The sequence below is a fragment of the Cherax quadricarinatus genome, unplaced genomic scaffold (genome assembly GCF_038502225.1).
Source record: "Cherax quadricarinatus isolate ZL_2023a unplaced genomic scaffold, ASM3850222v1 Contig129, whole genome shotgun sequence".
NCBI lineage: Eukaryota > Metazoa > Arthropoda > Malacostraca > Decapoda > Parastacidae > Cherax > Cherax quadricarinatus.
In genome coordinates, this window is record NW_027195155.1 from 209,643 (window position 1) to 228,990 (window position 19,348).

At 36.8% G+C, this 19,348-nt stretch overlaps 1 protein-coding gene across 1 annotated transcript in view; it reads left to right on the top strand.

Annotated features, from left to right (window-relative positions):
• The window catches only part of LOC138851215 (U-scoloptoxin(01)-Er1a-like), a 59,844-nt gene that overhangs the window by 11,814 nt on the left and 28,682 nt on the right, over window positions 1-19,348 (top strand). Inside the window, exon 2 of the mRNA XM_070080070.1 lies at window positions 7,154-7,219. Within this exon, the coding sequence (XP_069936171.1) occupies window positions 7,180-7,219 (40 nt within the window). The 5' untranslated portion in view covers window positions 7,154-7,179. The remainder of the gene's footprint in view (window positions 1-7,153; window positions 7,220-19,348) is intronic.

The window sequence follows — 19,348 nt, forward strand, 5'->3', positions numbered from 1 at the left end:
TCCTGTCTACTACTACCAACCCTGTCTACTACCACCCCTGTATACTACTACCACCCCTGTCTACTTCTTCTACCTCCACTGTCTACTACTACCACCCTTGTCTACTACTACCACCCCTGTCTACTACTACCATCCCTGTCTACTACTACCAATCCTGTCCACTACTACCACCCCTGTCTACTACTACCACCCCTGTCTACTTCTACCACCCCTGTCTACTACCACCCCTGTCTACTACTACCACCCCTGTCTACTTCTACCACCCCTGTTTACTACTACCACCCCTGTCTTCTACTACCACCCCTGTCTACTACTACCACCACTGTCTACTACTACCACCCCTGTCTACTACTACCACCCCTGTCTCTTACTACCACCCCTGTCTACTACTACCACCACAGTCTACTACTACCACCCCTGCCTACTATTACCACCCCTGTCTACTACTACCACCCCTGTCTAATACTTCTACTACCACTGTCTACTACTACCACCCCTGTCTACTACCACCCCTGTCTACTACTTCTTCCACCACTGTCTACTACTACCACCACTGTCTACTACTACCACCCCTGTCTACTACTACCACCCCTGTCTAATAGTACCACCCCTGTCTACTACTACCTCCCCTGTCTACTACTACCCCCCCTCTCTACTACTACCACCCCTGTCTTCTACCACCACCCCTGTCCACCACTTCTACCACCACTGTCTACTACTACCACCCCTCTCTACTACTACCACCCCTGTCTTCTACTACCACCCATGCCCACTACTACCACCCATGCCCACTACTACCACCCTTGTCTACTACTACCACCCCTGTCTCCTACTAACACCCCTGTCTGCTACTGCCACACCTGTCTACTACTACCACCCCTGTCTACTACTACCACCCCTGTCTCCTACCAAACCTGTCTGCTACCACCTCTGTGTACTACCACCACTACCACTCCTGTGTACTACCACTACTATCACTCCTGTCTACTACCACTACTACCACTCCTGTGTACTACCACTACTACCACTCCTGTGTACTACCACTATTACCACTCCTGTCTACTACCACTACTACCACTCCTGTCTACTACACCACTACCACTCCTGTCTACTACCACTAGTACCACTCCTGTCTCCTACAACTCTTGTCTACTACCACTACTACTACTCCTGTCCACTACCACTACTTCCACTCTTGTCTACTACCACTACTACCACCACTCTAACACCACTACCACACTCTAACACCACTACCACACTCTAATACCACTTCCACAACTGTAACACCTCGACTACCTCTCCACTAACTACCACTACCACCCTCACTAAACACCACCCCAGTAACCAACACTACCACTCCACTAACCACCACTCCGCTAACCACCACTACCACCCCATTAACCACTACTACCACCCCCTAACCATTAGTACCACTCCACTAACCATCACTTCCACCCCACTAACCACCATTATCACTCCATTAACCCCCATTACCACCCCACCAACCACCACTACAACCCACTAACTACCACTTCCATCCCTCTAACTACCACTACAACCCCACTAACCACCACTACTACCCCACTAACCACCTCTACCACCCCATTAACCACTACTACCACCATCCGTCGGGGTCATACAAGTCAAGGTCTGTCCATCTGTCTATCGACACTGACAAAACTCTATCTATCTACCTCCCCCTTTTACTGCGGGGTATAACCTTCTCCCCCTCCCCCCTCCCCTCTCCCCCTCCCCCTCCCCCACCCCTTTTGACCTTAACTAAGGCAAATATTTGCATATTATTATTAATAATAATTAACGGGCACTGCCTTTCACACAGTCAGGTGGTGGGTAGGTGGTGGGTAGGTGGTGTGTAGGTGACTGGCAGGTGGTAGGCAGGTTGTGGGTAGGTGTTGACCAGGTGGTGGGCAGGTGGTGGGTAGGTGTTGACCAGGTGGTGGGCAGGTGGTGGGTAGGTGGTGGGTAGGTGGTGGGCAGGGTGTCATCCTGGTCAGATGTTCATCACTGGGGGGGGGTTAAAGGTGAGCAGTGATGGTGGTGGTGGTGGTAGGCAGGGTAGAGTGTCCCAAGGCTTGGTTGTCTAGGAGGGTTGTGGCCCCTGGCTAGGTGGGTCGGGAGTGTGGTGGGCCTCGGGAGTGTGGTGGGCCTCGGGAGTGTGGTGGGCAGGTTACACTCTCTCCTGCCCACTACGGTATTGAGGTCAGTGAACAGTCTCAGACCCTTCACCTCACTTAATATTAACAACAACACTAAGACCAGGAATAAGAAGGGGAGGAAGAGGATATGGGGGTTGAATAATGGGGGGGATAGCTAGCCTCCTGTAGGGTATTACCAGTGTAGAGGGTATTCTGGGGGGGTCAAATCCAATTACATTTAACGATCCATAACTAGGCCCCCCTGGTGGACCAGGGGGGCCTAGTTGTACCAGGATGGTACTTAAAGACATACAGAATCTTAAATCTTAAAAAGGGGTGTTGAAGACTGCTACAGGGTCTTGAAGACAGCTACTGGGTGTTGAAGACTGCTACAGGGTCTTGAAGACAGCTACTGGGTGTTGAAGACAGCTACAGGGTCTTGAAGACAGCTACTGGGTGTTGAAGACAGCTACAGGGTCTTGAAGACAGCTACTGGGTGTTGAAGACTGCTACAGGGTCTTGAAGACAGCTACTGGGTGTTGAAGACAGCTACAGGGTCTTGAAGACAGCTACTGGGTGTTGAAGACTGCTACAGGGTCTTGAAGACAGCTACTGGGTGTTGAAGACTGCTACAGGGTCTTGAAGACAGCTACTGGGTGTTGAAGACTGCTACAGGGTCTTGAAGACAGCTACTGGGTGTTGAAGACAGCTACAGGGTCTTGAAGACAGCTACTGGGTGTTGAAGACTGCTACAGGGTCTTGAAGACAGCTACTGGGTGTTGAAGACAGCTACAGGGTCTTGAAGACAGCTACTGGGTGTTGAAGACTGCTACAGGGTCTTGAAGACAGCTACTGGGTGTTGAAGACAGCTACAGGGTCTTGAAGACAGCTACTGGGTGTTGAAGACTGCTACAGGGTCTTGAAGACAGCTACTGGGTGTTGAAGACAGCTACAGGGTCTTGAAGACAGCTACTGGGTGTTGAAGACAGCTACAGGGTCTTGAAGACAGCTACTGGGTGTTGAAGACAGCTACTGGGTGTTGAAGACTGCTACAGGGTCTTGAAGACAGCTACTGGGTGTTGAAGACAGCTACAGGGTCTTGAAGACAGCTACTGGGTGTTGAAGACAGCTACAGGGTCTTGAAGACAGCTACTGGGTGTTGAAGACAGCTACTGGGTGTTGAAGACTGCTACAGGGTCTTGAAGACAGCTACTGGGTGTTGAAGACAGCTACAGGGTCTTGAAGACAGCTACTGGGTGTTGAAGACAGCTACAGGGTCTTGAAGACAGCTACTGGGTGTTGAAGACAGCTACAGGGTCTTGAAGACAGCTACTGGGTGTTGAAGACAGCTACTGGGTGTTGAAGACTGCTACAGGGTCTTGAAGACAGCTACTGGGTGTTGAAGACAGCTACAGGGTCTTGAAGACAGCTACTGGGTGTTGAAGACAGCTACAGGGTCTTGAAGACAGCTACTGGGTGTTGAAGACAGCTACAGGGTCTTGAAGACAGCTACTGGGTGTTGAAGACAGCTACTGGGTGTTGAAGACTGCTACAGGGTCTTGAAGACAGCTACTGGGTGTTGAAGACAGCTACAGGGTCTTGAAGACAGCTACTGGGTGTTGAAGACAGCTACAGGGTCTTGAAGACAGCTACTGGGTGTTGAAGACTGCTACAGGGTCTTGAAGACAGCTACTGGGTGTTGAAGACAGCTACAGGGTCTTGAAGACAGCTACTGGGTGTTGAAGACAGCTACTGGGTGTTGAAGACAGCTACAGGGTCTTGAAGACAGCTACTGGGTGTTGAAGACAGCTACTGGGTGTTGAAGACAGCTACTGGGTGTTGAAGACTGCTACAGGGTCTTGAAGACAGCTACTGGGTGTTGAAGACAGCTACTGGGTGTTGAAGACAGCTACTGGGTGTTGAAGACAGCTACTGGGTGTTGAAGACTGCTACAGGGTCTTGAAGACAGCTACTGGGTGTTGAAGACTGCTACAGGGTCTTGAAGACAGCTACTGGGTGTTGAAGACAGCTACAGGGTCTTGAAGACAGCTACTGGGTGTTGAAGACAGCTACAGGGTCTTGAAGACAGCTACTGGGTGTTGAAGACTGCTACAGGGTCTTGAAGACAGCTACTGGGTGTTGAAGACAGCTACTGGGTGTTGAAGACTGCTACAGGGTCTTGAAGACAGCTACTGGGTGTTGAAGACAGCTACAGGGTCTTGAAGACAGCTACTGGGTGTTGAAGACAGCTACAGGGTCTTGAAGACAGCTACTGGGTGTTGAAGACAGCTACTGGGTGTTGAAGACAGCTACAGGGTCTTGAAGACAGCTACTGGGTGTTGAAGACAGCTACTGGGTGTTGAAGACAGCTACAGGGTCTTGAAGACAGCTACTGGGTGTTGAAGACAGCTACTGGGTGTTGAAGACAGCTACAGGGTCTTGAAGACAGCTACTGGGTGTTGAAGACAGCTACTGGGTGTTGAAGACAGCTACAGGGTCTTGAAGACAGCTACTGGGTGTTGAAGACAGCTACTGGGTGTTGAAGACAGCTACTGGGTGTTGAAGACTGCTACAGGGTCTTTAAGACAGCTACTGGGTGTTGAAGACAGCTACTGGGTGTTGAAGACAGCTACAGGGTCTTGAAGACAGCTACTGGGTGTTGAAGACAGCTACTGGGTGTTGAAGACAGCTACAGGGTCTTGAAGACAGCTACTGGGTGTTGAAGACAGCTACTGGGTGTTGAAGACAGCTACAGGGTCTTGAAGACAGCTACTGGGTGTTGAAGACAGCTACTGGGTGTTGAAGACAGCTACAGGGTCTTGAAGACAGCTACTGGGTGTTGAAGACAGCTACTGGGTGTTGAAGACAGCTACTGGGTGTTGAAGACTGCTACAGGGTCTTGAAGACAGCTACTGGGTGTTGAAGACAGCTACTGGGTGTTGAAGACAGCTACTGGGTGTTGAAGACAGCTACTGGGTGTTGAAGACTGCTACAGGGTCTTGAAGACAGCTACTGGGTGTTGAAGACTGCTACAGGGTCTTGAAGACAGCTACTGGGTGTTGAAGACAGCTACTGGGTGTTGAAGACAGCTACTGGGTGTTGAAGACTGCTACTGGGTGTTGAAGACAGCTACTGGGTGTTGAAGACAGCTACTGGGTGTTGAAGACAGCTACTGGGTGTTGAAGACTGCTACAGGGTCTTGAAGACAGCTACTGGGTGTTGAAGACAGCTACTGGGTGTTGAAGACAGCTACTGGGTGTTGAAGACAGCTACTGGGTGTTGAAGACTGCTACAGGGTCTTGAAGACAGCTACTGGGTGTTGAAGACAGCTACTGGGTGTTGAAGACAGCTACTGGGTGTTGAAGACAGCTACTGGGTGTTGAAGACAGCTACTGGGTGTTGAAGACAGCTACTGGGTGTTGAAGACAGCTACTGGGTGTTGAAGACAGCTACTGGGTGTTGAAGACAGCTACTGGGTGTTGAAGACAGCTACTGGGTGTTGAAGACAGCTACTGGGTGTTGAAGACAGCTACTGGGTGTTGAAGACAGCTAAAGAATGTTAAAGACAGCTAGGGGGTGTTGAAGACAGCTAAAGAATGTTAAAGACAGCTAGGGGGTGTTGAAGACAGCTAAAGAATGTTAAAGACAGCTAGGGGGTGTTCCAGACAGCTATGGGGTGTTCAAGACAGCTAGGGGGTGTTAAAGGGGTGTTGAAGACAGCTACTGGGTCTTGAAGACAGCTAACGGGTGTTGAAAACAGCTAACGGGTGTTGAAGAGCAGCCTAGGGGGTCCTGAAGACAGCTAGGGGGTCCTGAAGACAGCTAAGGGGTCCTGAAGACAGCTAGGGGGTCCTGAAGACAGCTAGGGGGTCCTGAAGACAGCTAAGGGGTCCTGAAGACAGCTAGGGGGTCCTGAAGACAGCTAGGGGGTCCTGAAGACAGCTAGGGGGTCCTGAAGACAGCTAGGGGGTCCTGAAGACAGCTAGGGGGTCCTGAAGACAGCTAGGGGGTCCTGAAGACAGCTAGGGGGGTCCTGAAGACAGCTAGGGGGGTCCTGAAGACAGCTAGGGGGTCCTGAAGACAGCTAGGGGGGTCCTGAAGACAGCTAGGGGGGTCCTGAAGACAGCTAGGGGGTCCTGAAGACATCTAGGGGGTCCTGAAGACAGTTAGGGGGTCCTGAAGACAGCTAGGGGGTCCTGAAGACAGCTAGGGGTCCTGAAGACAGCTAGGGGGTCCTGAAGACAGCTAGGGGGTCCTGGAGACAGCTAGGGGGGTCCTGAAGACAGCTAGTGGGTCCTGAAGACAGCTAGATGGTTTTGAAGACTGCTAGGGGGTGTTGAAGACAGCTAGGGGGTCCTGAAGACAGCTAGGGGGTCCTGAAGACAGCTAGGGGGGTCCTGAAGACAGCTAGAGGACCTTGAAGACAACCAAGATGGTCCAAGTGGTCCAGCAGGAAGGATGGACAAGCTGGTCTAGCAGCAGCAGGTACCACTGACCAAACAGTCAATAGGTACTGGACAAGGTCAACCAGCACCCTGTTTAAACAGCATTCAACACCGGTTGACCTCACAACAGAGTGGCACAAGGCTGTTTACTGTTAACAGGGAGATGAGGTAAACAGTGACCTCCAGGATGTAAATCTTCCACTACTCACCACTGACATCACCGGGATTTCTGAAGATTTTGCCACTGTGGTTTATAATTCATTATTACGCACCACTGACACCACTGGCATTACTGTGGATTTCGCTACTGTGGTGTAAAATCCACAACTATGTGCCACTGACGTCACTGGGATTACTGAGGATTTCACCCAGCATCCTATTGTAACCTTTGCAGTTCATCTCCCACATCTTGACTGATGCTATGCCCTGGGCAAGCCCAGGAGCTATATCGTGGCCAAGCCCAGGAGCTATACTGTACCTCAGGGCCCTCACCTGCCTCTAACCACTTAACCAACACAAATCTTACCTAATCTAGGACCCTATCTCCCACAGGTCAGCTGAGATCATCTCACCCCAAGATGCTGCGACACCTGGCCGTCACTTCACTCATATTTATTGGTTTGTATTGCGGCCATCTTGCTCATCTCACTTTCCTATCTTAACTGCCTAAACTATTTAGTCATTGAATGGTTGTTAGTGGTAACGACCATGAATGAGGCAAATGGGGTTTTAGAGGGGATTTGTTAATGGGTCCAGAATATCAGCTGTTATTGTACATAACCCACAATACCATTATTACAGTAATTCACAACACAATACCATGACTACAACATTTCTCAGCTAACACACAACTAACCCACAATACCATGACTACAACATTTCTCAGCTAACACACAACTAACCCACAATACCATGACTACAACATTTCTCAGCTAACACACAACTAACCCACAATACCATGACTACAACATTTCTCAGCTAACACACAACTAACCCACAATACCATGACTACAACATTTCTCAGTTAACACACAACTAACCCACAATACCATGACTACAACATTTCTCAGCTAACACACAACTAACCCACAATACCATGACTACAACAATTCTCAGCTAACACACAACTAACCCACAATACCATGACTACAACAATTCTCAGCTAACACACAACTAACCCACAATACCATGACTACAACAATTCTCAGCTAACACACAACTAACCCACAATACCATGACTACAACAATTCTCAGCTAACACACAACTAACCCACAATACCATGACTACAACAATTCTCAGCTAACACACAACTAACCCACAATACCATGACTACAACGATTCACAACACAATACCATGACTACAACAATTCACAACACAATACCATGACTACAACAATTCACAACACAATACCATGACTACAACAATTCACAACACAATACCATGACTACAACAATTCACAACACAATACCATGACTACAACAATTCACAACACAATACCATGACTACAACAATTCACAACACAATACCATGACTACAACAATTCACAACACAATACCATGACTACAACAATTCACAACACAATATCATGACTACAACAATTCACAACACAATACCATGACTACAACAATTCACAACACAATATCATGACTACAACAATTCACAACACAATATCATGACTACAACAATTCACAACACAATATCATGACTACAACAATTCACAACACAATATCATGACTACAACAATTCACAACATAATACCATGACTACAACAATTCACAACACAATACCATGACTACAACAATTCACAACACAATACCATGACTACAACAATTCACAACACAATACAATGACTACAACAATTCACAACACAATACCATGACTACAACAATTCACAACACAATACCATGACTACAACAATTCACAACACAATACCATGACTACAACAATTCACTACACAATACCATGACTACAACAATTCACAACACAATACCATGACTACAACAATTCACTACACAATACCATGACTACAACAATTCACAACACAATACCATGACTACAACAATTCACAACACAATACCATGACTACAACAATTCACAACACAATACCATGACTACAACAATTCACAACACAATACCATGACTACAACAATTCACAACACAATACCATGACTACAACAATTCACAACACAATACCATGACTACAACAATTCACAACACAATACCATGACTACAACAATTCACAATACAATACCATGACTACAACAATTCACAACACAATACCAAGACTACAACAATTCACAACACAATACCATGACTACAACAATTCACAACACAATACCATGACTACAACAATTCACAACACAATACCATGACTACAACAATTCACAACACATTACCATGACTACAACAATTCACAACACAATACCATGACTACAACAATTCACAACACAATACCATGACTACAACAATTCACAACACAATACCATGACTACAACAATTCACAACACAATACCATGACTACAACAATTCACAACACAATATCATGACTACAACAATTCACAACACAATACCATGACTACAACAATTCACAACACACAGCTTTGTGTTTTTTTTCAAGTGTTTTATTGTATACACAGATTTTTTTCAGATCTTTCATGATTTTTCTTAGTTTATCATCGGTTTTTCTTAGTTATCATGGGTTTCTCTTGGTTTTTCTTAGTTATCATGGGTTTCTCTTGGTTTTTCTTAGTTATCATGGGTTTCTCTTGGTTTTTCTTAGTTATCATGGGTTTCTCTTGGTTTTTCTTAGTTATCATGGGGTTCTCTTGGTTTTTCTTAGTTATCATAGGTTTCTCTTGGTTTTTCTTAGTTATCATGGGGTTCTCTTGGTTTTTCTTAGTTATCAAGGGGTTCTCTTGGTTTTTCTTAGTTATCATGGGGTTCTCTTGGTTTTTCTTAGTTATCATGGGTTTCTCTTGGTTTTTCTTAGTTATCATGGGTTTCTCTTGGTTTTTATTAGTTATCATGGGTTTCTCTTGGTTTTTCTTAGTTATCACGGGTTTCTCTTGGTTTTTCTTAGTTATCATGGGGTTCTCTTGGTTTTTCTTAGTTATCATGGGATTCTCTTGGTTTTTCTCAGTTATCATGGGGTTCTCTTGGTTTTTCTTAGTTATCATGGGTTTCTCTTGGTTTTTCTTAGTTATCATGGGGTTCTCTTGGTTTTTCTTAGTTATCATGGGTTTCTCTTGGTTTTTCTTAGTTATCATGGGTTTCTCTTGGTTTTTCTTAGTTATCATGGGTTTCTCTTGGTTTTTCTTAGTTATCATGGGTTTCTCTTGGTTTTTCTTAGTTATCATGGGTTTCTCTTGGTTTTTCTTAGTTATCATGGGGTTCTCTTGGTTTTTCTTAGTTATCATGGGTTTCTCTTGGTTTTTCTTAGTTATCATGGGTTTCTCTTGGTTTTTCTTAGTTATCATGGTTTTTCCTTCGTTTTCCTTAGTTACCATGGGTTTCTCTTGGTTTTTTTTTGTTCATCATGAGTTTTTCTTGGTTTTTCTTTCTTTATCATGTGTTTTTCTCGGTTTTCTTAGTTGAACATGGGGTTTTCTTGGTTTTCCTTAGTTATCATGTGTTTTTCTAGGTTTTTCTAAGTTACCATAGGTTTTTCTTGGGTTTCTAAGTTTATCATGGGGTTTTCTTGTTTTTTTTTTTAGTTATCATGGGTTTTTCTTCTTTTTTCTTTGTTTATTATCGAGTTTTCTTGATTTTTCTATGTTTATCATGGGTTTTTCTTGTTTTTTCTTAGTTATCATATGTTTTCATGGTTTTTCTTAGTTTGTATGGGTTTTTCTTGTTTTTTCTTAGTTATCATGGTTTTTCTTGGTTTTTCTAAGTTATCATGATTTTTCCTTGGTTTTTCTTAGTTATCATGGGTTTTTCTTGGTTATCATGGGTTTTTCTTGGTTTTTCTAAGTTTATCATGGGGTTTTCTTGGTTTTTCTTAGTTATCATTGGTTTCCTTAGTTTTTCTTAGTTATCATGGGTTTTTCTTGTTTTTTCAAAGTTAATTATGGGTTTTTCTTCATTTTTCTTAGTTATCATGGGATTTTTTTGGTTTCTCTTAGTTATCATGGGGTTTTCTTGTTTTTTCTTTGTTTATCATGGGTTTTTCTTGGTTTTTCTTTTATTTTCTTAGTTAACATGGGTTTTTTCTTGTTTTTTCTTAGTTATCATGGGATTTTTTTGGTTTTTCAGTTATCGTGGGTTTTTCTTGGTTTTTCTCTATTTATCATGGGGTTTTCATGTTTTTTCTTAGTTATCATGGGTTTTTCTTGGGTTTTCTTAGCTATCATGGGTTTTTCTTGCTTTCCTTAGGTATCATGGGTTTTTCTTGGTTTTTCAAAGTTTATCATGGATTTTTCTTGGTTTTTCTTTGTTTATCATGTTTTTTTTTAGTTTTTCTTAGTTATCATGGTTTTTTCTTGGTTTTTCTTAGTTATCATGGGTTTTTCTTGGTTTTTCTTAGTTATCATGGTTTTTTCTTGTTTTTTCTTAGTTATCATTGGTTTTTCTTAGTTATCATGGTTTTTTCTTGGTTTTTCTTAGTTATCATAAGTTTTTCTTGGTTTTCCTTTCTTTATCATGGGTTTTTCTTAGTTTTTCTTAGTTATCATGGTTTTTTCTTGGTTTTTCTTAGTTATCATTGATTTTTCTTGGTTTTTATAAGTTATCATGGATTTTTCTTGGTTTATATTAGTTATCATGGGTTTTTCTTGGTTTTTATTAGTTATCATGGGTTTTTCTTGCTTTATATTAGTTATCATGGGTTTTTCTTGGTTTTTATAAGTTATCATGGTTTTTTCTTGGTTTATATTAGTTATCATGGGTTTTTCTTGGTTTTTATAAGTTATCATGGGTTTTTCTTGGCTTATATTAGTTATCATTGGTTTTTCTTGGTTTTTATTAGTTATCATGTTTTTTTCTTGGTTTTTATTAGTTATCATGGGTTTTTCTTGGTTTTATTAGTTATCATGGGTTTTTCTTGGTTTTTATTAGTTATCATGGGTTTTTCTTGGTTTTTATTAGTTATCATGGGTTTTTCTTGGTTTTTGTTAGTTATCATTGGTTTTTCTTGGTTTTTATTAGTTATCATGAGTTTTTCTTGGTTTTTATTAGCTATCATTGTTTTTTCTTGGTTTTTATTAGTTATCATGGGTTTTTCTTGGTTTTTATGAGTTATCATGGGTTTTTCTTGGTTTTTATTAGTTATCATGGGTTTTTCTTGGTTTTTATTAGTTATCATTGGTTTGTCTTGGTTTTTATTAGTTATCATTGGTTTTTCTTAGTTATCATGTTTTTTTCTTGGTTTTTCTTAGTTATCATAAGTTTTTCTTGGTTTTCCTTTCTTTATCATGGGTTTTTCTTGTTTTTTCTTAGTTATCATTGGTTTTTCTTGGTTTTTCTTAGTTACCATGGTATTTTCTTGGTTTTTCTTAGTTATCATTGGTTTTTCTTGGTTTTTATTAGTTATCATGGGTTTTTCTTGGTTTATATTAGTTATCATGGGCTTTTCTTGGTTTTTATTAGTTATCATGGGTTTTTCTTGGTTTTTATTAGTTATCATTGGTTTTTCTTGGTTTTTATTAGTTATCATGAGTTTTTCTTGGTTTTTATTAGCTATCATTGTTTTTTCTTGGTTTTTATTAGTTATCATGGGTTTTTCTTGGTTTTTATTAGTTATCATGGGTTTTTCTTGGTTTTTATTAGTTATCATGGGTTTTTCTTGGTTTTTATTAGTTATCATGGGTTTTTCTTGGTTTTTATTAGTTATCATTGGTTTGTCTTGGTTTTTATTAGTTATCATTGGTTTTTCTTAGTTATCATGGTTTTTTCTTGGTTTTTCTTAGTTATCATAAGTTTTTCTTGGTTTTCCTTTCTTTATCATGGGTTTTTCTTGTTTTTTCTTAGTTATCATTGGTTTTTCTTGGTTTTTCTTAGTTATCATGGTATTTTCTTGGTTTTTCTTAGTTATCATTGGTTTTTCTTGGTTTTTATTAGTTATCATGGGTTTTTCTTGGTTTATATTAGTTATCATGGGCTTTTCTTGGTTTTTATTAGTTATCATGGGTTTTTCTTGGTTTTTATTAGTTATCATGGGGTTTTCTTGGTTTTTCTTAGTTATCATTGGTTTTTCTTGGTTTTTATTAGTTATCATGGGTTTTTCTTGGTTTTTCTTAGTTATCATGGGTTTTTCTTGGTTTTTATTAGTTATCATGGGTTTTTCTTGGTTTTTATTAGTTATCATGGGTTTTTCTTGGTTTTTATTAGTTATCATTGGTTTTTCTTGGTTTTTATTAGTTATCATGGGTTTTTCTTGGTTTTTATTAGTTATCATTGGTTTTTCTTGGTTTTTATTAGTTATCATGGGTTTTTCTTGGTTTTTATTAGTTATCATTGGTTTTTCTTGGTTTTTATTAGTTATCATGGGTTTTTCTTGGTTTTTATTAGTTATCATTGGTTTTTCTTGGTTTTTATTAGTTATCATGGGTTTTTCTTGGTTTTTATTAATCATTGGTTTTTCTTGGTTTTTATTAGTTATCATGGGTTTTTCTTGGTTTTTATTAGTTATCATTGGTTTTTCTTGGTTTTTATTAGTTATCATGGGTTTTTCTTGGTTTTTATTAATCATTGGTTTTTCTTGGTTTTTATTAGTTATCATGGGTTTTTCTTGGTTTTTATTAGTTATCATTGGTTTTTCTTGGTTTTTATTAGTTATCATGGGTTTTTCTTGGTTTTTATTAGTTATCATGGGTTTTTCTTTTTTTTATTAGTTATCATTGGTTTTTCTTGGTTTTTATTAGTTATCATGGGTTTTTCTTGGTTTTTATTAGTTATCATGGGTTTTTCTTGGTTTTTATTAGTTATCATGGGTTTTTCTTGGTTTTTATTAGTTATCATGGGTTTTTCTTGGTTTTTATTAGTTATCATGGGTTTTTCTTGGTTTTTATTAGTTATCACGGGTTTTTCTTGGTTTTTATTAGTTATCATGGGTTTTTCTTGGTTTTTATTAGTTATCATGGGTTTTTCTTGGTTTTTATTAGTTATCATTGGTTTTTCTTGGTTTTTATTAGTTATCATGGGTTTTTCTTGGTTTTTATTAGTTATCATGGGTTTTTCTTGGTTTTTATTAGTTATCATTGGTTTGTCTTGGTTTTTATTAGTTATCATTGGTTTTTCTTAGTTATCATGGTTTTTTCTTGGTTTTTCTTAGTTATCATAAGTTTTTCTTGGTTTTCCTTTCTTTATCATGGGTTTTTCTTGTTTTTTCTTAGTTATCATTGGTTTTTCTTGGTTTTTCTTAGTTATCATGGTATTTTCTTGGTTTTTCTTAGTTATCATTGGTTTTTCTTGGTTTTTATTAGTTATCATGGGTTTTTCTTGGTTTATATTAGTTATCATGGGCTTTTCTTGGTTTTTATTAGTTATCATGGGTTTTTCTTGGTTTTTATTAGTTATCATGGGGTTTTCTTGGTTTTTCTTAGTTATCATTGGTTTTTCTTGGTTTTTATTAGTTATCATGGGTTTTTCTTGGTTTTTCTTAGTTATCAGGGGTTTTTCTTGGTTTTTATTAGTTATCATTGGTTTTTCTTGGTTTTTATTAGTTATCATGGGTTTTTCTTGGTTTTTATTAGTTATCATTGGTTTTTCTTGGTTTTTATTAGTTATCATGGGTTTTTCTTAGTTTTTATTAGTTATCATGGGTTTTTCTTGGGTTTTATTAGTTATCATGGGTTTTTCTTGGTTTTTATTAGTTATCATTGGTTTTTCTTGGTTTTTATTAGTTATCATGGGTTTTTCTTGGTTTTTATTAGTTATCATTGGTTTTTCTTGGTTTTTATTAGTTATCATGGGTTTTTCTTGGTTTTTATTAGTTATCATTGGTTTTTCTTGGTTTTTATTAGTTATCATGGGTTTTTCTTGGTTTTTATTAGTTATCATGGGTTTTTCTTGGGTTTTATTAGTTATCATGGGTTTTTCTTGGTTTTTATTAGTTATCATGGGTTTTTCTTGGTTTTTATTAGTTATCATGGGTTTTTCTTGGTTTTTATTAGTTATCATTGGTTTTTCTTGGTTTTTATTAGTTATCATGGGTTTTTCTTGGTTTTTATTAGTTATCATTGGTTTTTCTTGGTTTTTATTAGTTATCATGGGTTTTTCTTGGATTTTATTAGTTATCATGGGTTTTTCTTGGTTTTTATTAGTTATCATTGGTTTTTCTTGGTTTTTATTAGTTATCATGGGTTTTTCTTGGTTTTTATTAATCATGGGTTTTTCTTGGTTTTTATTAGTTATCATGGGTTTTTCTTGGTTTTTATTAGTTATCATGGGTTTTTCTTGTTTTTTATTAGTTATCATGGGTTTTTCTTGGTTTTTATTAGTTATCATGGGTTTTTCTTGGTTTTTATTAGTTATCATTGGTTTTTCTTGGTTTTTATTAGTTATCATGGGTTTTTCTTGGTTTTTATTAGTTATCATGGGTTTTTCTTGGTTTTTATTAGTTATCATGGGTTTTTCTTGGTTTTTATTAGTTATCATGGGTTTTTCTTGGTTTTTATTAGTTATCATGGGTTTTTCTTGGTTTTTATTAGTTATCATGGGTTTTTCTTGGTTTTTATTAGTTATCATGGGTTTTTTCTTGGTTTTTATTAGTTATCATTGGGTTTTTTCTTGGTTTTTATTAGTTATCATGGGTTTTTCTTGGTTTTTATTAGTTATCATGGGTTTTTCTTGGTTTTTATTAGTTATCATGGGTTTTTCTTGGTTTTTTATTAGTTATCATTGGTTTTTTCTTGGTTTTTATTAGGTTATCATGGGTTTTTCTTGGTTTTTATTAGTTATCATGGGTTTTTCTTGGTTTTTATTAGTTATCATGGGTTTTTCTTGGTTTTTATTAGTTATCATGGGTTTTTCTTGGTTTTTATTAGTTATCATGGGTTTTTCTTGGTTTTTATTAGTTATCATTGGTTTTTCTTGGTTTTTATTAGTTATCATGGGTTTTTCTTGGTTTTTATTAGTTATCATGGGTTTTTCTTGGTTTTTATTAGTTATCATGGGTTTTTCTTGGTTTTTATTAGTTATCAGGGGTTTTTCTTGGTTTTTATTAGTTATATCATGGGTTTTTCTTGGTTTTTATTAGTTATCATGGGTTTTTCTTGGTTTTTATTAGTTATCATGGGTTTTTCTTGGTTTTTATTAGTTATCATGGGTTTTTCTTGGTTTTTATTAGTTATCATGGGTTTTTCTTGGTTTTTATTAGTTATCATTGGTTTTTCTTGGTTTTTATTAGTTATCATGAGTTTTTCTTGGTTTTTATTAGCTATCATTGTTTTTTCTTGGTTTTTATTAGTTATCATGGGTTTTTCTTGGTTTTTATTAGTTATCATGGGTTTTTCTTGGTTTTTATGAGTTATCATGGGTTTTTCTTGGTTTTTATTAGTTATCATGGGTTTTCTTGGTTTTTATTAGTTATCATTGGTTTGTCTTGGTTTTTATTAGTTATCATTGGTTTTTCTTAGTTATCATGTTTTTTCTTGGTTTTTCTTAGTTATCATAAGTTTTTCTTGGTTTTCCTTTCTTTATCATGGGTTTTTCTTGTTTTTTCTTAGTTATCATTGGTTTTTCTTGGTTTTTCTTAGTTACCATGGTATTTTCTTGGTTTTTCTTAGTTATCATTGGTTTTCTTGGTTTTTATTAGTTATCATGGGTTTTCTTGGTTTATATTAGTTATCATGGGCTTTTCTTGGTTTTTATTAGTTATCATGGGTTTTTCTTGGTTTTTATTAGTTATCATTGGTTTTTCTTGGTTTTATTAGTTATCATGAGTTTTTCTTGGTTTTATTAGCTATCATTGTTTTTTTCTTGGTTTTTATTAGTTATCATGGGTTTTTCTTGGTTTTATTAGTTATCATGTGGGTTTTCTTGGTTTTTATTAGTTATCATGGGTTTTTCTTGGTTTTATTAGTTATCATGGGTTTTTCTTTGGTTTTATTAGTTATCTTTGGTTTGTCTTGGTTTTTATTAGTTATCATTGGTTTTTCTTAGTTATCATGGTTTTTTCTTGGTTTTCTTAATTATCATAAGTTTTTCTTTGTTTTCCTTTCTTTATCATGGGTTTTCTTGTTTTTTCTTAGTTATCATTGGTTTTTCTTGGTTTTTCTTAGTTATCGTTAGGTATTTTCTTCGTTTTTTCTTAGTTATCATTGGTTTTTCTTGGTTTTATTAGTTATCATGGGTTTTTCTTGGTTTATTATTGTTATCTGGTCTTTTCTTGGTTTTTATTAGTTATCATGGGTTTTTCTTGGTTTTTATTAGTTATCATGGGGTTTTCTTGGTTTTTCTTAGTTATCATTGGTTTTTCTTGGTTTTTATTAGTTATCATGGGTTTTTCTTGGTTTTTCTTAGTTATTATGGGTTTCTCTTGGTTTTTATTAGTTATCATGGGTTTTTCTTGGTTTTTATTAGTTATCATGGGTTTTTCTTGGTTTTTATTAGTTATCATTGGTTTTTCTTGGTTTTTATTAGTTATCATGGGTTTTTCTTGGTTTTTATTAGTTATCATTGGTTTTTCTTGGTTTTTATTAGTTATCATGGGTTTTTTGTTTTTCGGTTTTTATTAGTTATCATTGGTTTTCTTGGTTTTATTAGTTATCATGGGTTTTTCTTGGTTTTTATTAGTTATCATTGGCTTTTCTTGGTTTTATTAGTTATCATGTGGGTTTTTCTTGGTTTTTATTAATCATTGGTTTTTCTTGGTTTTATTAGTTATCATGGGTTTTTCTTGGTTTTATTAGTTATCATTGGTTTTTCTTGGTTTTTATTAGTTATCATGGGTTTTTCTTGGTTTTTATTAATCATTGGTTTTTCTTGGTTTTTATTAGTTATCATGGGTTTTTCTTGGTTTTATTAGTTATCATTGGTTTTTCTTGGTTTTATTAGTTATCATGGGTTTTTCTTGGTTTTTATTAGTTATCATAGGGTTTTTCTTTTTTTATTAGTTATCATTGGTTTTCTTGGTTTTTATTAGTTATCATGGGTTTTCTTGGTTTTTATTAGTTATCATGGGTTTTTCTTGGTTTTATTAGTTATCATGGGTTTTTCTTGGTTTTTATTAGTTATCATGGGTTTTTCTTGGTTTTATAGTTATCATGGGTTTTTCTTGGTTTTATTAGTTATCACGGGTTTTTCTTGGTTTTTATTAGTTATCATTGGTTTTTCTTGGTTTTATTAGTTATCATGGTTTTCTTGGTTTTATTAGTTATCATTGGTTTTCTTGGTTTTTATTAGTTATCATGGGTTTTCTTGGTTTTTATTAGTTATCATGGGTTTTTCTTGGTTTTTATTAGTTATCATTGGTTTGTCTTGGTTTTTATTAGTTATCATTGGTTTTCTTAGTTATCATGGTTTTTTCTTGGTTTTTCTTAGTTATCATAAGTTTTTCTTGGTTTTCCTTTCTTTATCATGGGTTTTTCTTGTTTTTCTTAGTTATCATTGGTTTTTCTTGGTTTTCTTAGTTATCATGGTATTTTCTTGGTTTTTCTTAGTTATCATTGGTTTTTCTTGGTTTTATTAGTTATCATGGGTTTTTCTTGGTTTATATTAGTTATCATGGGCTTTTCTTGGTTTTATTAGTTATCATGGGTTTTTCTTGGTTTTATTAGTTATCATTGGGTTTTCTTGGTTTTCTTAGTTATCATTGGTTTTTCTTGGTTTTATTAGTTATCATGGGTTTTTCTTGGTTTTTCTTAGTTATCAGGGGTTTTTCTTGGTTTTTATTAGTTATCATTGGTTTTTCTTGGTTTTTATTAGTTATCATGGGTTTTTCTTGGTTATTATTAGTTATCATTGGTTTTTCTTGGTTTTTATTAGTTATCATGGGTTTTTCTTGGTTTTTATTATTTATCATGGGTTTTTCTTGGGTTTTATTAGTTATCATGGGTTTTTCTTGGTTTTTATTAGTTATCATTGGTTTTTCTTGGTTTTTATTAGTTATCATGGGTTTTTCTTGGTTTTTATTAGTTATCATTGGTTTTTCTTGGTTTTTATTAGTTATCATGGGTTTTTCTTGGTTTTTATTAGTTATCATTGGTTTTTCTTGGTTTTTATTAGTTATCATGGGTTTTTCTTGGATTTTATTAGTTATCATGGGTTTTTCTTGGTTTTTATTAGTTATCATTGGTTTTTCTTGGTTTTTATTAGTTATCATGGGTTTTTCTTGGTTTTTATTAATCATGGGTTTTTTTTGGTTTTTATTAGTTATCATGGGTTTTTCTTGGTTTTTATTAGTTATCATGGGTTTTTCTTGTTTTATTAGTTATCATGGGCTTTTTCTTGGTTTTATTAGTTATCATGGGTTTTTTTCTTGGTTTTTATTAGTTATCATTGGTTTTCTTGGTTTTATTAGTTATCATGGGTTTTTCTTGGTTTTATTAGTTATCATTGGTTTTTCTTGGTTTTTATTAGTTATCATGGGTTTTTCTTGGTTTTTATTAGTTATCATGGGTTTTTCTTGGTTTTTATTAGTTATCATGGGTTTTTCTTGGTTTTTATTATTTATCATTGGTTTTTCTTGGTTTTTATTAGTTATCATGGGTTTTTCTTGGTTTTTATTAGTTATCATGGGTTTTTCTTGGTTTTTATTAATCATGGATTTTTCTTGGTTTTTATTAGTTATCATGGGTTTTTCTTG